General features: G+C 41.3%; 2 protein-coding genes across 2 annotated transcripts; both read right to left on the bottom strand.

Annotated features, from left to right (window-relative positions):
- Positions 1-402: 402 nt before the first annotated feature.
- LOC143102816 (proline-rich protein 29-like) lies at positions 403-5,607 on the bottom strand. Its single transcript, XM_076266628.1, has 6 exons — positions 5,584-5,607; positions 1,851-1,938; positions 1,104-1,222; positions 828-1,003; positions 644-714; positions 403-434 (listed from the first exon to the last, which is right to left on the bottom strand). The coding sequence occupies exons 1-6, from the start codon at positions 5,605-5,607 to the stop codon at positions 403-405; spliced, it is 510 nt and encodes a 169-aa protein (XP_076122743.1).
- Positions 5,608-16,971: 11,364 nt separating this feature from the next.
- rprml (reprimo-like) lies at positions 16,972-17,372 on the bottom strand. Its single transcript, XM_076265011.1, has one exon. It carries the CDS (start codon positions 17,332-17,334, stop codon positions 16,972-16,974), a length of 363 nt encoding a protein of 120 aa, XP_076121126.1. The 5' UTR covers positions 17,335-17,372.
- Positions 17,373-18,033: the final 661 nt, after the last annotated feature.

Consider the following 18,033-nt stretch of genomic DNA (forward strand, 5'->3'; position numbering starts at 1 on the left):
GGGTCCTAGTGGTCCTGCTCAGTGGGAGTAGTTAGAGATATGTCTGCTATACATCTGTGGATATGACAAATAGTGTTTACAGGGGAGGACATGACATAAAAAATATTAAAGGCAAAGCATATGATCTGTCATTGTTTTCACATGGGTAGTCCTTTCATACTGGATGTTAGTTTTGTGTGATATAATTCTTTTTCAGAACACATAAGCTGTTGAAATAAATAGTGATGTTACAGCAATGTACATAAACCATGTTTTTTTTTCTCTTCGTGTCCGGCTGATGTACACTGGCACATGTAGAGGACTGCATGGGCCAGTGAGATAATGACTGCTGGGGTGTCGTACATTCCCACTGCTCCTGCAGCTTAGAGTGCTGCGTCTCGGTCGTGTCAACAGTCCTGCCTGTCACTGTCTCCTCTCAGTGGCATCATAATACTCTAGAGAGGCGATGAAATAGAGAGAGAGTAGAGAGAGAGGCAGAGAGAGAGAGAGTGAGGGAGAGAGAGGCAGAGAGAGAAGGAGAGAGAGAACATAGAGAAAGTCTTTTCCACCTGCATCATAATATATTATTATAATGCAACAATATGTATGTTACAGGAGTACATCTTATGGTCAGGAGTTATTTTTGTGTGTGTGTTTGTGTCACCTGTTGCAGGTGGGATGTCTGCTCCAACAGTCCCTGTTGCACTGGGGGGAGGAGGGGGAGGAACAGCTCTCCTGTTTGATAATGAATGTTAGACACATCAACACAATGTGTGTGTGTGTGCGAGTGCGTGTGCGTGTGTGTGTGTGTCCGTGTGTCCGTGTCCCTTGCGTGCATGCCCTCTCACCTGTCTCTGGGTTCAGGTGGAGGCTGTATCTCCTCCCTGCTCTCCTGGGGCTCAGAGTTAGCTGGCAGGACAGAGGCCAGGGGCTGGATGTATGGCTGAGAAAAAGGCATCCAAGCTGGGTAAGTGTGGTAGGGAGAAGGGGGGTAGTGGTGGTGGTACACCTCTGGGTCTTCTTCCTCCACAGGCCGTGGATATTGTACTGTCTGGAGATAGAGTGAAATTGTACTAGTTTTAAAGGTTTAATAACTTTCTAATTGTGAGTATCCACGTGAGCACACATACCTCTGGTGATGGACTGTTTGAGTAGCCAAAGCTGCTGAGCGCTGACATGGTCATATTGTTCATGATGACCTGATGCATCTGGGCATTCTGAATCATCATCAACTCAACCAGATCTGAAGAACACAGACAAACACACAATCATACCTCCAAACACACACACACACATACACACACACACACACACACACACTTGCCTGCAATATCCTACACCTGCATCTACTATCCACTAGGTGCTGCACTAGTCTCAACATGAAGCCTAACTTGATATCCCCTGTAGTTTTCTTTCTCTCTTTCTCTCTCTCTCTCTCTCTCTCTCTCTCTCTCTCTCTTTCTCTTCATGGATGAGAGAGTGAGGGAGCAGGCGAGGGGATATTGTTCCCATCTAAATCCACCGAGGGCAGAGGCTGAGCTCACTGAAAATGAGACAGGGCTGTGGAGGGCAAGACTGGATGGAGAGAGGTGGGGAGGTTAGGACCGCTATTACACAGGTTCTGAAACAAACACACACACACACACACACACACACACACACACTTACACACATGTGTACACTGAGCCACGGTTAACGCTGTGTGTCTGTGTATGTGCATGCCATGTGTGTGTGTGCGTGTGTATGTGTATATATGTATGTATGTTTGTGTGTGTGTACTGCATGTGTGTGTGCGTGCAGTGTGTGAGTGAGTGTGTGTGTCTACATCCATTAACCCAAGCTCAGAGGCAGTGGACATGCGGTGGTGCTACCTTCTCTGACATGGCCGGGCCGCAGCGCAGGTGGAGGAGGGGCCATGGAGAAGGGCAGGTGCTGGAGGATGGTGGTGGGCTGAGAATTCTGTGAGAGAGACAAACACACGCAGGGGAGTTACAGCACATCACTTCAGCCTCAAGACTCACAACTCCAACAGTGCCGGAGCCTGCAGGAGCAGCCAGGAGACAGGAAGAGAGGGGGAGAGATGGAGACAGGGAGAGAGGGTGGACATTGGTTCCCTCCAGGCTCTGTGGAGGAGGCGATTGAAACCTGGCCCTAATGAGGCTCCCATTCCCCCACATATGTCCAGAAGGCATCAGTGTGGGGGCCTGAAAATGTAGCAAATGACAACTTTTTTTTAACTCTTCAGAGGAGGTAGTGACACACTGAGGAGAACTGCATCCAAGTAGCAATTTTCTCAAGAAAACAAAGTGACTGATTTCACTGAATGACAGGCAATATTATTTGCGAAGTTATCTAAATATCTATTACTAGATTATTGGCCAGTAAGATACACCTTCCATTGAAATTAGGTACTAGTATCAATCAAGTTGTGAAATTCTGAAAATATTTGTCCAGAAATACATGTCTGAAATAGTCATTCCTTTAGTGAGTATTGATTGATTGTAGGCTAATTTCAGATAAATAATAATAATTAAAAAAATAACTCACGGGTTGCTGGATAATCTGAACATTTGACGCCTGCTGTTGAACCTCCATATAATCATCATTAATCCATTCCATGTTCTGTTCATGTAGGCTGCTAATGCATGGACTATTATATATTTAACCAACACAGTCACCGGCACGCTTGACAACCTCTTGAGTTACCTGGCAGCAGGACGCAAACAGGAAGTTTGCCTGTCAGCCAACTTTTAGTTCTTCGCAGCGCAGCGCGCCTTTGCGCGTACATAAGCGCGCTCGAATTCTATGCCAGATAAAGTTGTTCTCTGAAGTGAACACACAGGGGAACTTGCAACTGCAGATAAGTAGGCCTACATTGAAAGGGCCGTCCTCACAAGCTTGCTGCTGTCGAAACATACTTTTTCGAACATGTGCCATACTGCCTACCCTGATCAAAATCCCTTACTGACACAATTACATACCTGTCTTCAATTTCCCAAATCATACAGGGCTAGCCTGTGCGGACGGCAGTTAGGTTTCTCTATTTAGAGGCATTCAAATTTTAACAGACAGGTGGGCTTTTACCTGTCACCTCGCTGACAGAGCGCCACTAATTACAACTTCAAGTCTCTTTCACACTCTGCCTCTCCCTGCTCTTCCCTCCCTCATTCCTCGGTGTTTTGTCTCGCCCTCCCACACTGTCCTCGCCCGAAATCACTGCGGGGCTTCAAAACCTGCAATTAATCAAGGCGCACGTCTTAATCTGAAGGCATTGCCTCTATTTATAAAAAGCCACTGACAACGTGTAGGGAACTTGCTGCGAGACAGAGAGAGAGAGAGAGAGAGAAAGAGAGAGAGAGAGAGAGAAAGAGAGAGAGAGAGAGAGAGAGGTAATAGAGATAAGACGGACGATCTAGAAAGAAAAAAAGAACAGCGATTCGGTTGGAGAAGACGTCTGCAATTAACGATGCAATGCAACAAATTAATTAGGAATTTACATTCACGGGAAATATAGATACATCTTTGTTGAAAACAATGCCCCGTTATTAACAGGCATGTTCAGGCAGGATTGTGTCTGAAGTTTTTATTTGTTTTATCCAAATAAGGTAAAATTATCCTGAGAACCAACATTAACGACAAACTATCATAGTAAACAGTGCAAAATTGAAAACAGCACAACCATGCACATGAAAAGAGAGTACAACAGGGATCAATCCATCATTAAAGAACAGCCAGTGACCCCACCCCCCAGTAAGGGGCCGAGGGTGTTATTGTCAGCTCTGTCTGTCCATGTGTGTGTGTGAGAGAGTGTGTGTCTGCTCACATAACTTAAAAAGCAATGATCATGCAAGGCAGCGGGTCACCACATCTTGATGATCAGGATCCGGATGCAGGATGTTTTTCACTTTCTTTACTGATCAAACACAGGGAAAAGGGTCTGATGTTGCCCGGCTGCTCTAGTTAAAAATGCACTGAGTGTATTAATAATCGAAGGCAGAGATAGGCTCAGTTAAAAGCTCCTTCGTCAGACTTTCCTGAGATAAGTTAACGTTGAATCAGAGCCCATTGACATCCCATCAAAGCAAGGTCTCGGTAGATTAGGCTAATGGCACTTCATTTGAGTAAATGTTACTGCATCATGCCAAATGGCATGGCATTAGTGGTTGTAAATGTTTTGCTGGCAATTGAGAATGTGTCACACTCAGGATGTTGTTTTTCATGGTTGACCATATTAATTACTGTTTTCTAATGATAACACATACACAAATAAACAAACAAACAAACACATACACACACACATACACACACACACACACACACACAGACTGTGACAGAGTGCAGCGCATCTGTCACGGACAAAGGCAGTTTTCCGGCTGCAGCGAACAATGACTTTTTTCGAACGAATATGAAAGCCTATGTATTGCGCTATGTTTCTTGTTGTAACACTGATGGGGGACGTGAAGTTGTGTTTGTGTTTAAGACCTGCTGTGTGTCAAAAGCAAAGGTAATTCCACACGGGAACATGTTTATGTGAGTGTATGTACGTGAAATGAGGACGCGATGTGCGTTGGGCCCATGGACCGATTATGAACTTTCGGGCCCCTGGGCCCAGTTGTATTAAGGGCCCCCCACTAATTGTCGCATATGTGGGAAGGGGGGTTTGGGGGTCCTCCCCCAGAAAATGTTTAATTTGTATGATGTGATTTCCTGTTTTCTGGTGCATTTTGGGGATGGCCAATACTTTAATTCAATCAGATTCATAGCCTACATCCTGATTTGTTGATATTGAGGCCTGGGCCCGGTAGGCCCGTGCAGTAATCCATCTCTGGGCTGGACTGTAGCATATTCTATCTGTACGGTGATGTGAAGAGATAAGCGCGCATTTTTAACATCAATGCTTACTAGCCGATAGAGAGAAATGTTAGGTCTGTATGTGGAGATGTATATATGAACAAGCTTACCTGTTGCCTGCTTGTAGTGCCTTCCGGGTATGGGGGAGCAAACTGAGGTGCAAGGCACAGAGAACTTTTGTGCGTTCTTTTCGCACTTTGACGTGAGAAGCGCTTATTGGAGCAGGGGTGTCAAGACTGTTTATATTTTCATCCTAAATGACACAGTTAATTCACATGAATGTTTCTTAGTAATGTGTATTGCCTGGGTGTTGTGTTGTCCAAAATATTGTGCGTATGCATTAATTGATTTATATCGGTACATGGTTGAGACCTGTGTTTTAAATGGGGGCTGTTTAGCTCAAACGAGCGATTCCTTTGTAGCGAGAGGTCATGCCAAAAGACCTCAGAGGTAGGCCTAGTTATGCGTGGGCATCGTCCCTGTGTTTATTTCTTATTTTGACTAAGTGTTTGTTTGTCTGTCATCATTGTTTTGTTTTTGTACCAACCTGCCGGCAGCCTAAAAAATAATAATAAAAGAAAAGCCTTTTGACTACAAAGCAGCATTTGTTACATCCTTCAGTCTGACAAACCATCCGCTCGGGCGCACTCCTTTACACAAACAAACTCAGTCACAGACAAAGACATGTTCACATCCACGGTGTAACCATTGCCTCTGCTGGTTCCTATGGCAACTCCAATCAGATTGCGGTACCTTGGTGGCCGTGATAGAGACCATGTGTATTACTGTAAAGGCCACAAAATTCCATAGCAGTTTTACTAAAAATAGGCCTGCCTTCTGTCAAAAAAGTTTAACTTCAGCTTCAAAAATATATGTAGGTGTGCGCACACAAACACACACACACGCACGCACGCACGATCCCGCACACACATGCACAGACACACACTACACAAATATTTAAGTCTGAGATGGAATCTGATTGAGTCTGACATTTACCACATATTCGCTGTCAATATCAGGTGACATTCAGCTATAATGAGCACCGGTTTGGTCTCAGTCTGTTCTATGTGAGATGTGGGAGTGTGTGTGTGTATAGAACGACCATGGGTAAAAATGAACCTTAGACTACACACTTTCCTCCTGTCTGGGAACTTTTATCTTTATCTTACAGTCAGTCAATAGACTCAGGAGAAAAAGCATACTTGAGTTTCTGAACTTTTGTTACAGCTTACACCTTGTGTTGATCTCAGAGTCTTTGGGAGTGTGTCCGATTATGTTTGTGCAGTTTAGATTCATTTACCAGGAAAGTGATTGGAAAGGAATCAAAGTGAAGACTGATGCCTTTGCTAGACTATAATGTGGAAATCTACGGTAAAAAGCTTCATGACCATAAAGTATTTCTCAGATGAGACATGACCTGAGAGCTTTGGGTTTAGGATACCTTCAATGTCAATCATCATGGCATATGCAACCGCACCGTAAGATTGCTCTGATGTGTCACAAAAGATGTGAAGGTCTTGGGTGGCTTAGGAAGGGTCCACTGATTGAGGTGTGAGACAGCGAGACAGTCTGTCTGTCAAATTCCATCAATACACTTTAATACAGTGAGCTCTGTGCTTCCTCACGTAGTGCTTGAATTTCAACAGAATAGTGTCATCGAAATCAAAACTCCATGCACTTAACGGAAATGGCAATCTCAACATTTAAATATAACTTTATTGGTGTCGTCTATAGTTGTACTGTGTGAAAACATGAGCAGTTTAGGTTCTAACGTGTGTACGTCTATAAAGTGTGTTTTCCACTGCTGCTGCTCCAGCTTCCTCAACCGTGATTATTACGAGTTTGAAAACGCTCCCTCTAGTCCAGTCATTTTATGAAAAAAGGTTGAACAAATTGCAACAGAAGAAAACTTAACTGATTTTGTATCCTCAATATGTCCTGAGTAAGGGAAAAAAACCTGAATAATCCCAATAGGGGAAAGTTTAGAAAAATACCTAAATATTCCCTATTTATGTGCCTATACAGTATTTTTCTCACACAAATAGGGAAAAAAAATTAACCTTCACATATCACCATGAAAATTACTGAGTTGATTACTTACATCAAGACAAACAAAAAATGTATTTTGAAATTGTTTGTTAACATGGGCAAACAGGGCATAATGTAATTATGTATAGCTAATTTGTATAAATACCACAACGGAGCTAGTCCAGGCAAAGGTCTGACCCAAAACTAATTGCAGCAGAATGTATTTTCACATTTTTATATTTCAAATGGTGATCTGGATTTCAGTCGAGAGGGAATATCCACAGCTATTCAAGGCCGCGATGGACGTACTGACGCCGTTTGGCTCCACATACCTGTGCGAAGAGACTTTCTATGTACTGACATATATTTTAAAACAAATACAGATCGCGTCTAAATGTGAAGGATGATCTGTGGCCGTCTCCACAATTAAACCAAGAATGGACTTGCTGTGTTCTGCGCATAGCGCGCGTCCATCTCATTAGATGAGATTAACGCTGAAACATAGTTGCCAAAATGTAAATTTGCGCAGCAACAATGTACATATGTTTACAACAGTTTGTGGATATTACCCTGACTGAGATATTCTTCTGTTAAAATGGAAATTAAAGTAATGTTTCAAAGTTAAGTTTGCACGACAGCAATAATGTGCACTCATGTTACATGGATATTATTTTTTGACTAAGGTATTCTGCTTTTATCATATAGTAAATTTCTATATGTGAAATCATAACAGGCTGCTCTGTTCTTTTGTGTTGTCGTTAAGCCCGTGTTTGGATAAGCCTAGTGCGTATGGCCGGTGCGCACATTTTATTTAATTTTTTGAGTCACATCCAGGGATAGTGGGGGTCGCCAGTCTCTGGCACGGTTATTTTGGGGGTCGCGGGTTGAAAAGTTCGGGGAACCCCTGCTGTAGGTGCATGAATAGGGTATATTTAGGTCTTTTTCTAAACTTTCCCCTATTGGGATTCTTCGGGGTTTTTTCCCCTTACTCAGGACATATTGAGGATACAAAATCAGTTAAGTTTTCTTCTGTTGCAATTTGTTCAACGTTGACCCTTATTTTGGCTTAAAATGACTGGACTACTCCACTTCCGCTATGTAGCCAAGATGGCGTCCGTTGAGGGTGAAAACTGTCCATACGCTTAACTTTTTGACCATTATGACTGCATCCAGGTACTTGCAGTGCACTTTGTGTCATCGGAAATGTTCAGTGTGAACGCACTCATGCACTCAAATGAGGTATTGTAAGTACAGAAGTATACACCATATACAGTAAGACGCAGTGAAAGAGATCAGAGGGCTCCCTTTCCCATGAAAGCGTGGCTTCCAGGTGGTCATGAAGAAAGTTCTGGTCATTCCATTCTCATGCCTTTCCCCACAAGTGCTGGACGATGATCTTGACTCTCATTTGTATAAGGATATAGTCGACCCCAAGAGGGTCGTACTGGCTCGCAAGAACTCTATAGATATGACGCACGGTTGGGAGGGTAGATTCAATGGCTTTGTGCCTGTATCTTAGGGTGTCTGAGTGGCAGTTCCAGTGGAGGTCAAGAGTACACTCTGTGGGATCAATTCATGGGTTTCATCAGGTCCCTTTCCACAGGTGTATTACGTAATCAAGCACCATGCAGTCTGCATTGATAATCAATGTGCTTGATTTTATACACCTGTGGAAAGGGACCTGGTGAAACCCATGAATAGACCCTTTCAATAATAAAAACAAAAACAATGCTTGAACGTTCTATTTGGTTCCCAATCTACTTCCTCTGCATTAAGATAACATATGGAATGTTAAAACGGAAGCCTTGTGGGGCCAACTATGATGCTGATAATGGAACTCTCTTTAAAGGGACTATCGGAACTCCCCCTAATACCGTCGGTCCCGTATTTCCACCGTCTTGCGTGTATGTGTCACTTAATATCCATTTCTATACAAACCAAGACAGCGGACTCCTAAAGAAACGCAACCACCCACACCATAGGTGTATCTACATTAGCTATGTACCAAAAATGACATTTTACCGTGACTCGAAGAGCTGTAAACAGTGTTGTAAGGCTGCGTGTACACAACCGCTTGGAGCTCCAGTGGATTAATTTCATGACGAGAATTCTCGGTCTAACCGTTCATGTGCCGTTGAAACGGTGTAAATAGGCGACCCATCAGGCCAGCACTATAACTCCGAGCGTGGTAAACAAAATCGGATATTTCAGGCAATAAATGCTCCCGTTAAGAACCAAACCAGATTTTGTTCAAATCTACACATCTATGGCTACTGAAAAATGTAAGGTTCATTTAGTAAATGTTATTTTGAAGTTATGAAATGTTATTTTGAAATGTTATAAAACGATATAGAAGGATGGTGTCATGGCCAAAACTGTCTGATCTGACCTGCCCTCTGGAGGCACGCTGGATTACTGGCCCATTGTCTGATTTCAAAGCCACCAGAGAAAAGGGTTACAGCACATGATGTGGACGAAGTCCTTGGCTTCTGCTGGTATGGGAAGGCTCTGAAGCCATGTAGAACCAATTGTGCACGGAATGGGTAATGTGTTTGTCTGCTTGTGCATCCCCGATGATATTCTGGAGGGTGTAGATGGCACAGCAGGGGCGCAAGTTGTTCCAAAAGGGAGAACCTGCCATTCATACACATCTGCAGCCCACGCCCTCGCAGAATACTGAGAACTTCCAAACAACGGCTGTTTTTCAGTCGCACTGTTGGTTTGCAAACATAAAATGCACTTTTAACATGTTTCCTTACAATAAATTAATTGCAGATTAAACTATCATCCAAAAATAATTCAATACACAAATAGACCAATTTAGCTAGCTTTCCTTGTTTATAAAAAAGTGGAATGGAATAAATTGCCAAAAAGTACCCAAAAAATATGCAAATGAGATAATTGGTGATTCCAAAATGCCTGGCGATGCATGTATGTGTGTGCATGCCCTGTGGTGTGTGTTTATGTGTGTGTGTGTATGTGTGTGTGTGTGTGTGTGTGTGTGTGTGTGTGTGTGTGTGTGTGTGTGTGTGTGTGTGTGTGTAGTGGGTGTGTGTGGTGTGTGTGTGTGTGTGGTGTGTGTGGTGTGTGTGTGTGTGTGTGTGTGTGTGTGTGTGTGAGAGAGAGAGAGAGAGAGAGAAATTGTTTTTGCTTGTCACAGTTTCTAATCAAGTAGAATCAAAGCCAAATCACTTCAGTAAGCACAGACACTAATTACCAAGTGCGCTCTCTCCTCTCAGCTCGCAGAGACAAGTAGAGGGGGGCGGGTGGGTGGGCAGTGAGAATGAGAGAGAGACAGAGACAAACACACGAGGTGGTGCAGAGAGACGCACGAAGAGAGACAGCAAGTTCAGCGAGGGCACTTATAGTGCATAGCTCTTCGCCATCAGTCCACAGGAGGAATGTGATCTTAAGATCACCTCCGCTCCAAGATGGATGCTAATCCGTTTGATGAGCTATTTACAGATCACAATTACAGCATGATCAATGACACTAAATGAGCAAGTTGTGTGTGTGTGTGTGTGTGTGTGTGTGTGTGTTTGTGTGTGTTCGTGTGCATAAAAGATAAAGAGATATAGAGTTGGGCTGAAAGAGAGAAATGCTTTTAGGCTTGCGAGCGTTGTTACATTCACACTCCACTCAGTGAACCATCAATCTACCATCTGGGAACCATCCAAAATTAATTTGTGTAAAGTATTGATTTGAAATTAAATAGATTTGAAACCAAAACACATCTACATTTTCATTAAGGCAATTTACACACAAAACACAAATAAACCAAAAGAAAAACATCAAGCAGATGTTATGCTTCTTTTATGTCAGTGTTTCTTCACTGGTTAGTCTGGACTCAAAAGTCTAAAAAAAATAAAATAATAAATGGGCCATTTAAAATACTACCCAATCAGATCTAATGTGGGACCTTTATTTTGATACACTTTGTTTGTATACCAGTTGATGCCATGGACATAGACGATGTTTATGTGACAGGTCATGTTAGTCATCATTTTAGTGGTAAATATGGCAAAACGACCCTGAATATTTGAAGTATGGATTCACTTATATTGAGGAAAAAAGGGGACAGAAACCCCAGTATGTGGTGCGCAGTGAATTGCTGGCACATGAGGGAATGAAACCATCAAAACTAAAACGTCACATGGAAACAAAGCACTGTCAGACAAACCTGTCAAGGACGTTGAAAGGCGACACCTGATCTGAGGACTGTGCAAATGTGCCTAACACCAGCATGTTCCACACTAGGCCTACAGGCACTGTGCAAATGTGCCTAACACCAACATGTTCCAAACTAGGCCTACAGGCACTTTGCACAACTTACCACATAGCTCATCGTATCAGCTGGCATGAACGCAAAAATATGGGTCGCCATGGAAAATTGAGAGTCCCAAGGCCAGACCAGTTAAGAAACACCATTTTATGTCATCATAACAATGTAAGGCTGTTGCTGGGGAGAGAAAAACATCTAATGTCCACAGACCAGTCCCTATCAGCCCGTACAGCGCAGTGACTTTTTCAATGTCACTCTCATTTCTCTATCTATCTCTCTGTTGCACACACACATACACACACGCACGCACACACACACACACACACACACACACACACACACACACACACACACACACACAGACACACACACAGACACACACACACACACACACACACACAGACACACACACACACACAGACACACACACACACACACACACACAAACACACACACACACACACACACACAGACACACACACACACACACACACACACACACACAAACACACACACACACACACACATACACACACGCACGCAGAAAGTTCTGGTCTGTTGTAGAATCAGCCACTGCCACTGCTTCATAACTGGCTAGTAATTATGCCATTCAAATGTGTTAATTTATTATTATAATTAATTAGCCAGACACAACTGTCTTCATTAGGGCCTTTTATGTACAGAGTAAATACTCCTTCAATCATGCCTCACTGCTATCTTTGGCTCAGAGCACTGATTTGATTACAGTTTTTCTCCATTGGTTTGGCTCATTTCTTGAAACAGAAATTACATTCTCAAAACACTAAGATCATTTGGCAAAACGGTCTTACAGTTCAGCACAACACCATGGTTCACCTGCAAAAGCTCATATCTCTCCCAAAACAGTTCACTCATGTGTCAAAACTAAATTTCTTTCTCATATCAATAGTCAGTGCCCCCAAAATGCATCGTCCCTTTGGCATTATGTAAGCACTGCAAGTCAAAATGTTTAGATGTTTTGTCACCATTGAAATATCCCTCATGTCCACCTCTCAGTCTTAGCCCAGTCCTTCATTGACTTCATGATTGATTGGGTTATTGTACTCGTTTTTTGTCTAGCTAGCAGAATATAATTGTGTATAAAACGGAAAAAGGATTTTACGGTAAGAGTAAAGAAATGTTGTGCTTTTTTGATGTGCACAAGTGACACAATGATGTGAAGATTGAACAGGTAGTTTTGAGAATTTCAATTCTGATCTGAGAAATGTACCAAAGTGACTGAGAAAAACTGTAAAAAGAAAGTGTAGTGCAATATAGTGCAATATAAACACATAAACAAAAAACAAGGGAAATTATGTGTAGCCTACAGTGCTGTGAAAATATATAATATATAAATAATATATATATGGTATTCATGGTATTATGTTCTTGACTAATTTTGACAATTGAACAGACTATTGTGCATGTGATGACTTATACAATGAAATGATGCTGACATGTTTTGGAGAGAACAACCATTAGACTGAGAATCAACAATCAGTTTAGACCAACAAGATCTATTCACTTGGAAATTGTGCTATAGGGAGGCTACTTACTTACAGTTTTTCTTGATTGCTTTGACCTGCTTAAGGAAACTGGGATCCAATTTGTCTTCATGACCACTTTCTTTGCACAGCAGAAGTCATCTCTTGTGAATGTGTTCACACATTTTCATTGGGTTCACACAGTTCACAAACCTTTTTGCAAAACAGCACAGGCGTCATTCAAAAGCCCCAAACTCTATTGGTTTTCCCATGCTAAACAAAAGGAAAACATCTTTTCACAGGTGGTATAGATTCCTTGCATAAGTCTGAATCTCTGTCCTTTGCACAATTCTTCAATCAGCAATCATTCATTATACATAAGAGATGTCTTTTCTGTGTTGCTATTTGCAAGTATGGATCTAATGCACATTTAGACAAAGTACTGTATTGCCTATTTGTTGGAGAAACAGTACAAAAGGTGTTTACTGCAGGTCTATTTCGATGAAAAATGACAAGTTGTAGTTCAATGAAATTTACTGTATATTGCTAGGTGTTTTCTGTATGTCTTACATGTCAATGACAGTTACATCTTGGGAGGAATAAATAAATTATTTTATTACAAATACAGTTTTTATTCAGTACATTTTGTCTTTTCACAGTTTTTTTCTGATACCAGAAAAATTACAAAGTAATGGAACAGACATAGCAAAAATGCTCATTTTGAGAACTAGATTTTGCATTTTGTTGTCCATTGTGTAATGATTGATTAAATAGTGTTTTTGAATTGGCAACAAGTTGTAGTGTTTGAAGGCAAGATTTGCTTTTGCTGCATGTTTTAAGTATTTTGAGAGAGTAACAGCCTTTTGCAAGCAAAATGTGTCATTTTGACCAGAGTGTTTTTGTTCAGACACGGGTGTTAACTGTTTTGAGAACATGATGTCAGAGTTGACACAGGTATCAAAACGATCGAGAAAAACTGTAATCATTTGCAAAGATATACTGAGACATTGAGACATGTACTAAGACATTTGCAATTTGATGAAATGAATGAGAAATTCAATTCTGTTGTGAACAATTGGCAAGTACTTTGGAGGTTTGTCCATGTTATTTTGAGAATGTAATTTCTGTTTCAAGAGCCAAACCAATGGAGAAAAACTGTAAGACACTGATTCACGACTTCACACTCGTACACGATTCTGATTCTGCTAAATGTGTTGATTGGTGATTTGAAGCATATGGCCTACAGAGTGTAGAGTAGACAGAAAATGACCCACAGCCAATCGATATCTAGTTTCCTCCCCCTCAGGTACCGCTGCCACCCGACCTCGCTATTACCTCGACTATGCTTCACTGCACCTGTCGATCTGTGTTGAAAACCTGATTAGCATTTCACATCTCATTTAGTCAAAGGTATTGGTATTGCACAGTGATTTTAATTAGCTGTGGCAAATTACAGTGTGAGGAAAATCCCCAGGAATTAGTGGAGTGAAACCTCTCCTTGAAAGATCCTTTACATTTGAAAATCATCTGATCATACCAATGTTCAATACATCAATAATTGAGAAGCTATTTGATGGGGACGAGAGTAGTGTTATCCCCATTTAAAAAGAGGATAGACGGAGCACAGTGGAAGTTGCTGATGCCGTGAAGGACCTGGCTGGATGTGGTCTGTGTACAGCCTACATGTAAGCTTGGTGGAGGTTTTCTGCATTGCCTCTCTAGTTTTTAATATTCATGGGTAGATACTCAAAGTAGCATTAGAGGACTTTAAATACTAAAGAAACAGGGACCTTAGATAACCTTAAAAAATATTCATTCATCAAGTTTCCAGTGCCGATTCTTAAGCTGACGTGAGCAGTAATCTAATCATGGGGGTAAACAAGACTGTTTGGTGCCAGAGGACGATCATGTATTTTTTCACTTTCTTTTTTTATGAAAGACAAGTTTGCCGTGGTTCCAAAGTGATTTCTTTTTGCATTCTCACAAAGGGTAACCGCCACTCCCCAATACACACATCACTAATGGATACCAAACCCTTATGCAAATTACACAAGCATCTTTGAATACTAGATCATTGGAGTTATTGGGGTGATCACTGTGTGCTCTTTTGGGTGAAAATAGTTATTTTAGCATAATGTGTTCTATAATGTGTTCTAGTTTTAGTTCTTTCCTTCTGTCGTTGGATTTGCTGGGGGCTCTCTGCTCAAAATTGTTAATCCATAAATCCATATAGTAGTCACATCTATTTTTCTCAGAAGAGGAAGGTATTTAGTATTAGAAAGGGGGGGGGGTCATGTAGAAGAGGTATTTAGTATTAAAGTAACATTTTATACTGAATTTATGGCACAGTGTATTGAATATTAAGTCATAAACAGTCAAATGATTTACTCCATACATGTGTCCCTCAATTATTTACCCAAACCTTGGAGTTTAATTTTTCTATAGTCAGTATTTGTTTTATATCGTACTGTTTACCAACTGATTTTGTAACTAGACTGAAGGGTCCAAAATCAGTTCAGAGATGGCACACATTTTTGAAAGACATTTGCTGGTTTCTTTTACAATGTTTTTTAAAATCATTTTATACAGCACTGACTTTGGTGTTCGCTAGATGGAACTGCCCTACTGCAATATTTATGGTTCTTCTTTTCACTGACTGAAGAAAGCTGTGGATGGCTGACAGTTGCAATAGGCCCATGAGAATTGTGAGAAGTTCCTCAAACTTGATCACAGCAAAGACTTCATTTGACAAACACCCTGTGGTGGCTCTGTACTTCAAAGAAGTGGATCAACACGCTCAGTGTCTTGGGAGCATACTGAAACAATCACAATTCAAATCAATTCCACAGTCTGAAGCATATCTGAAGCATTTGGAATGTGATACATTGTAATGAGACACATCACATTAAGTGACACTAGGAGACTGAATGCATATCATTAACTGTGTTGACTTATAGAACACCCATATCTATCTCACTGCGTAGGATTAAAATATATAAGAAAAACAAATCAGTGATGTGCATAGCAACCACAGTGAATATGAAAACTTTGAGCATAATACGGATGGTGGTTTGTACTTGGGCACAGTGCTGAAATATATATCTATTAAATGTAAAAAGCAGGATAACTTGAAGTTGGGAAACTTGAGGAGGAAAAACATATTAACATTGTAGTCTCTCAATAGCTTTGTCAGTGACTGTTACTACAACAGGCCAGAACTTTCTGACTTCATACACACACACACACACAGAAACATACGTACACACACACATGCACACGCATGCACACACACACACACACACACACACACACTCACACACACACACACACACACACACAATATAGGTTATATTCAAGGCAGCCTGACTATTATGTGTGAGCAACATTTATGTTTAAGAGAAACATGACAATCCCTTAAAATTGACTTTATTGATTGAGCACAGCAGGTTTATTGTGAAATTGTATTTTCAGCAATTGAACCAGATAAAAGCTAAATAATAATAATAATAATAATAATAATAATAATAGTAATAATTGTGGTACGTTTAATATTTTTGATATTTTCAAGTGTTATGCACTAAATTTGATACAAAACAAACATGCATCTAAATCTTTTAATAAATCAGTAAACTGAAACCTGTGAAAGTTTAATATTGCATATTTATTACAACAGCATGCTGCACAAGTAGGCCCATATTCATAATATACAAAACTCATGCAGCATCCAGCTAAATCTTAAAAAGTGCTTCAAGCGTGGCCACACATCCACCGAAGACAACCCGGCATCGCGCGTGCTGAGGGACATGAAAACACCCGGTAATGGCAGTGGGATATTGGAATAAACGTGCAACAAATCTTGGATGTTTTCAACCCTCGCGTGCTAAACAAAACTGAACGTGGATACTTCTGCAGCTCTAGAAGACACAGATCACAAATATTTCTTTCTGTGAACAAAACAACCATATGCGTAAAATGCTAGCAACTGGTCATTTTGCCATGACAATATTAAGTTTTTGGCAATCAATTTTCATCACGTTGAGGTAATACACATGTAAACATTTTTTGTTACGAAAACAAAATATAGTAAACAACTCATGTCAGACAATATAGCCTAATAAACATTATTACACAATTTCACCGAATCATTATTTTTCAAACTGTTTCAAAAGCCCCCCATGTCTGAAACTCTTGTCTTCATTCTTAATACATGAAAGATCATAGCTTAGAAAAATCTTTGCATGGTTATCTTCAGTCCCATAAAAATCAATTATCCGCGCTCACTCAGGCATAATGCATAGACTCCTGGTTATCTTTTAAATCAGGCTGCTGCTAACTTAGTCCAATCATTACCGCCTCGACGTCTTTAGAGGGTCTTCGATCCTTCACGAGGAAGTTTATCATACTTTCTGACTTGATCATCAGGTTGCAGCCTAAAAAGAATATCCCAAATATTACAGTGAGCGAGAGAACGCACAGCACAGCTATCTGCACCACGCGCGTCACAAATAACTTCCGTTCATCAGGTGTGAGCGCGAGGGATCCACTTCCAACACCGTCGCTTGCGGCCACAATATCGCTGTCATTTCCCGTGCAGCATCTCACGAGCGTGTCCGTGAGCTCGTTGCTTCCATTGATAAGGGCTCCGTGTGCTTGTGTGAGGAGATTGGTGCGGTTGAAAAGAGTGCCGTTCATGTCTCCAAACAAACCCGCGCAGGCTTCACAGAACGCGGGGATTCTCAGAGCGGAATCTCACTATTGTATTATCCTGCAATTATTGCCAGATAAAACATAAAACTGACCAAAACAGTTTCTGAATAGTTTCTCCAAGTATGTGACTATTTCTGTTTCAGGTAGACCCCTTGGCAAACCATATTCAGGACTCCGCAAGACACCTGCAACTCAGGTATGACATCGCTTCCTCATTCAAAACATCGACAACAACCTGATGCTGAATCTCCCGCCTCATGTATCTCTGCGCGTCTCTGGTGGTGTGAGGAGAGGGTTGGTACGCTTTCACCGCCCCTCTGCACCTGCGACCGCGTGTGTTGCTGACGTTCATTAACTAAAATGACGCAAAGTTTTTTTTTCTCCGAAGGTCCTGCACATCGAAGGTTCCCAATATATCAAAGCAGAAGTTTGCAACAAATTAAGTGTGTTTTGGAAGAATGGCGCGCGCGCGCGCGCGCGTGTGTGTATGTGTGTGTGTGTGTGTGTGTGTGTGTGTGTGTGTGTGTATGCGTTAGAGAGAGATTGCATATTTGCACCTGCTTCACAAACATGTCATCACTTAAAACAAATGTTTCCATTTTAGACATTTCATTGTGTGTTTAGAATGTTACTAGCCCTGGAAGCAAATGTAATTTGCTGCCGCTAGGGTGCGTCTAGATTTCT

Source organism: Alosa pseudoharengus, unplaced genomic scaffold (genome assembly GCF_046254945.1).
Source record: "Alosa pseudoharengus isolate Yale_2024_CS ecotype anadromous, Long Island Sound unplaced genomic scaffold, YU_APseudo_1.1 YU_APseudo_1.1_scf_4, whole genome shotgun sequence".
Lineage (NCBI taxonomy): Eukaryota > Metazoa > Chordata > Actinopteri > Clupeiformes > Clupeidae > Alosa > Alosa pseudoharengus.

Excerpts from the sequence above, each read along its gene's own strand:
- LOC143102816 (XM_076266628.1), bottom strand. The coding sequence starts at position 5,607 with ATGGTCTCTATCACGGCCACCAAG. Across the intron at positions 1,004-1,103 it reads GTCCATCACCAGAGGTATGT|GAAGAAGACCCAGAGGTGTA; the intron begins GTGCTCACGTGG and ends CGGCCTGTGGAG. Across the intron at positions 715-827 it reads CCACCTGAACCCAGAGACAG|GAGAGCTGTTCCTCCCCCTC; the intron begins GTGAGAGGGCAT and ends ATTATCAAACAG.
- rprml (XM_076265011.1), bottom strand. The coding sequence starts at position 17,334 with ATGAACGGCACTCTTTTCAACCGCACCAATCTCCTCACACAAGCACAC.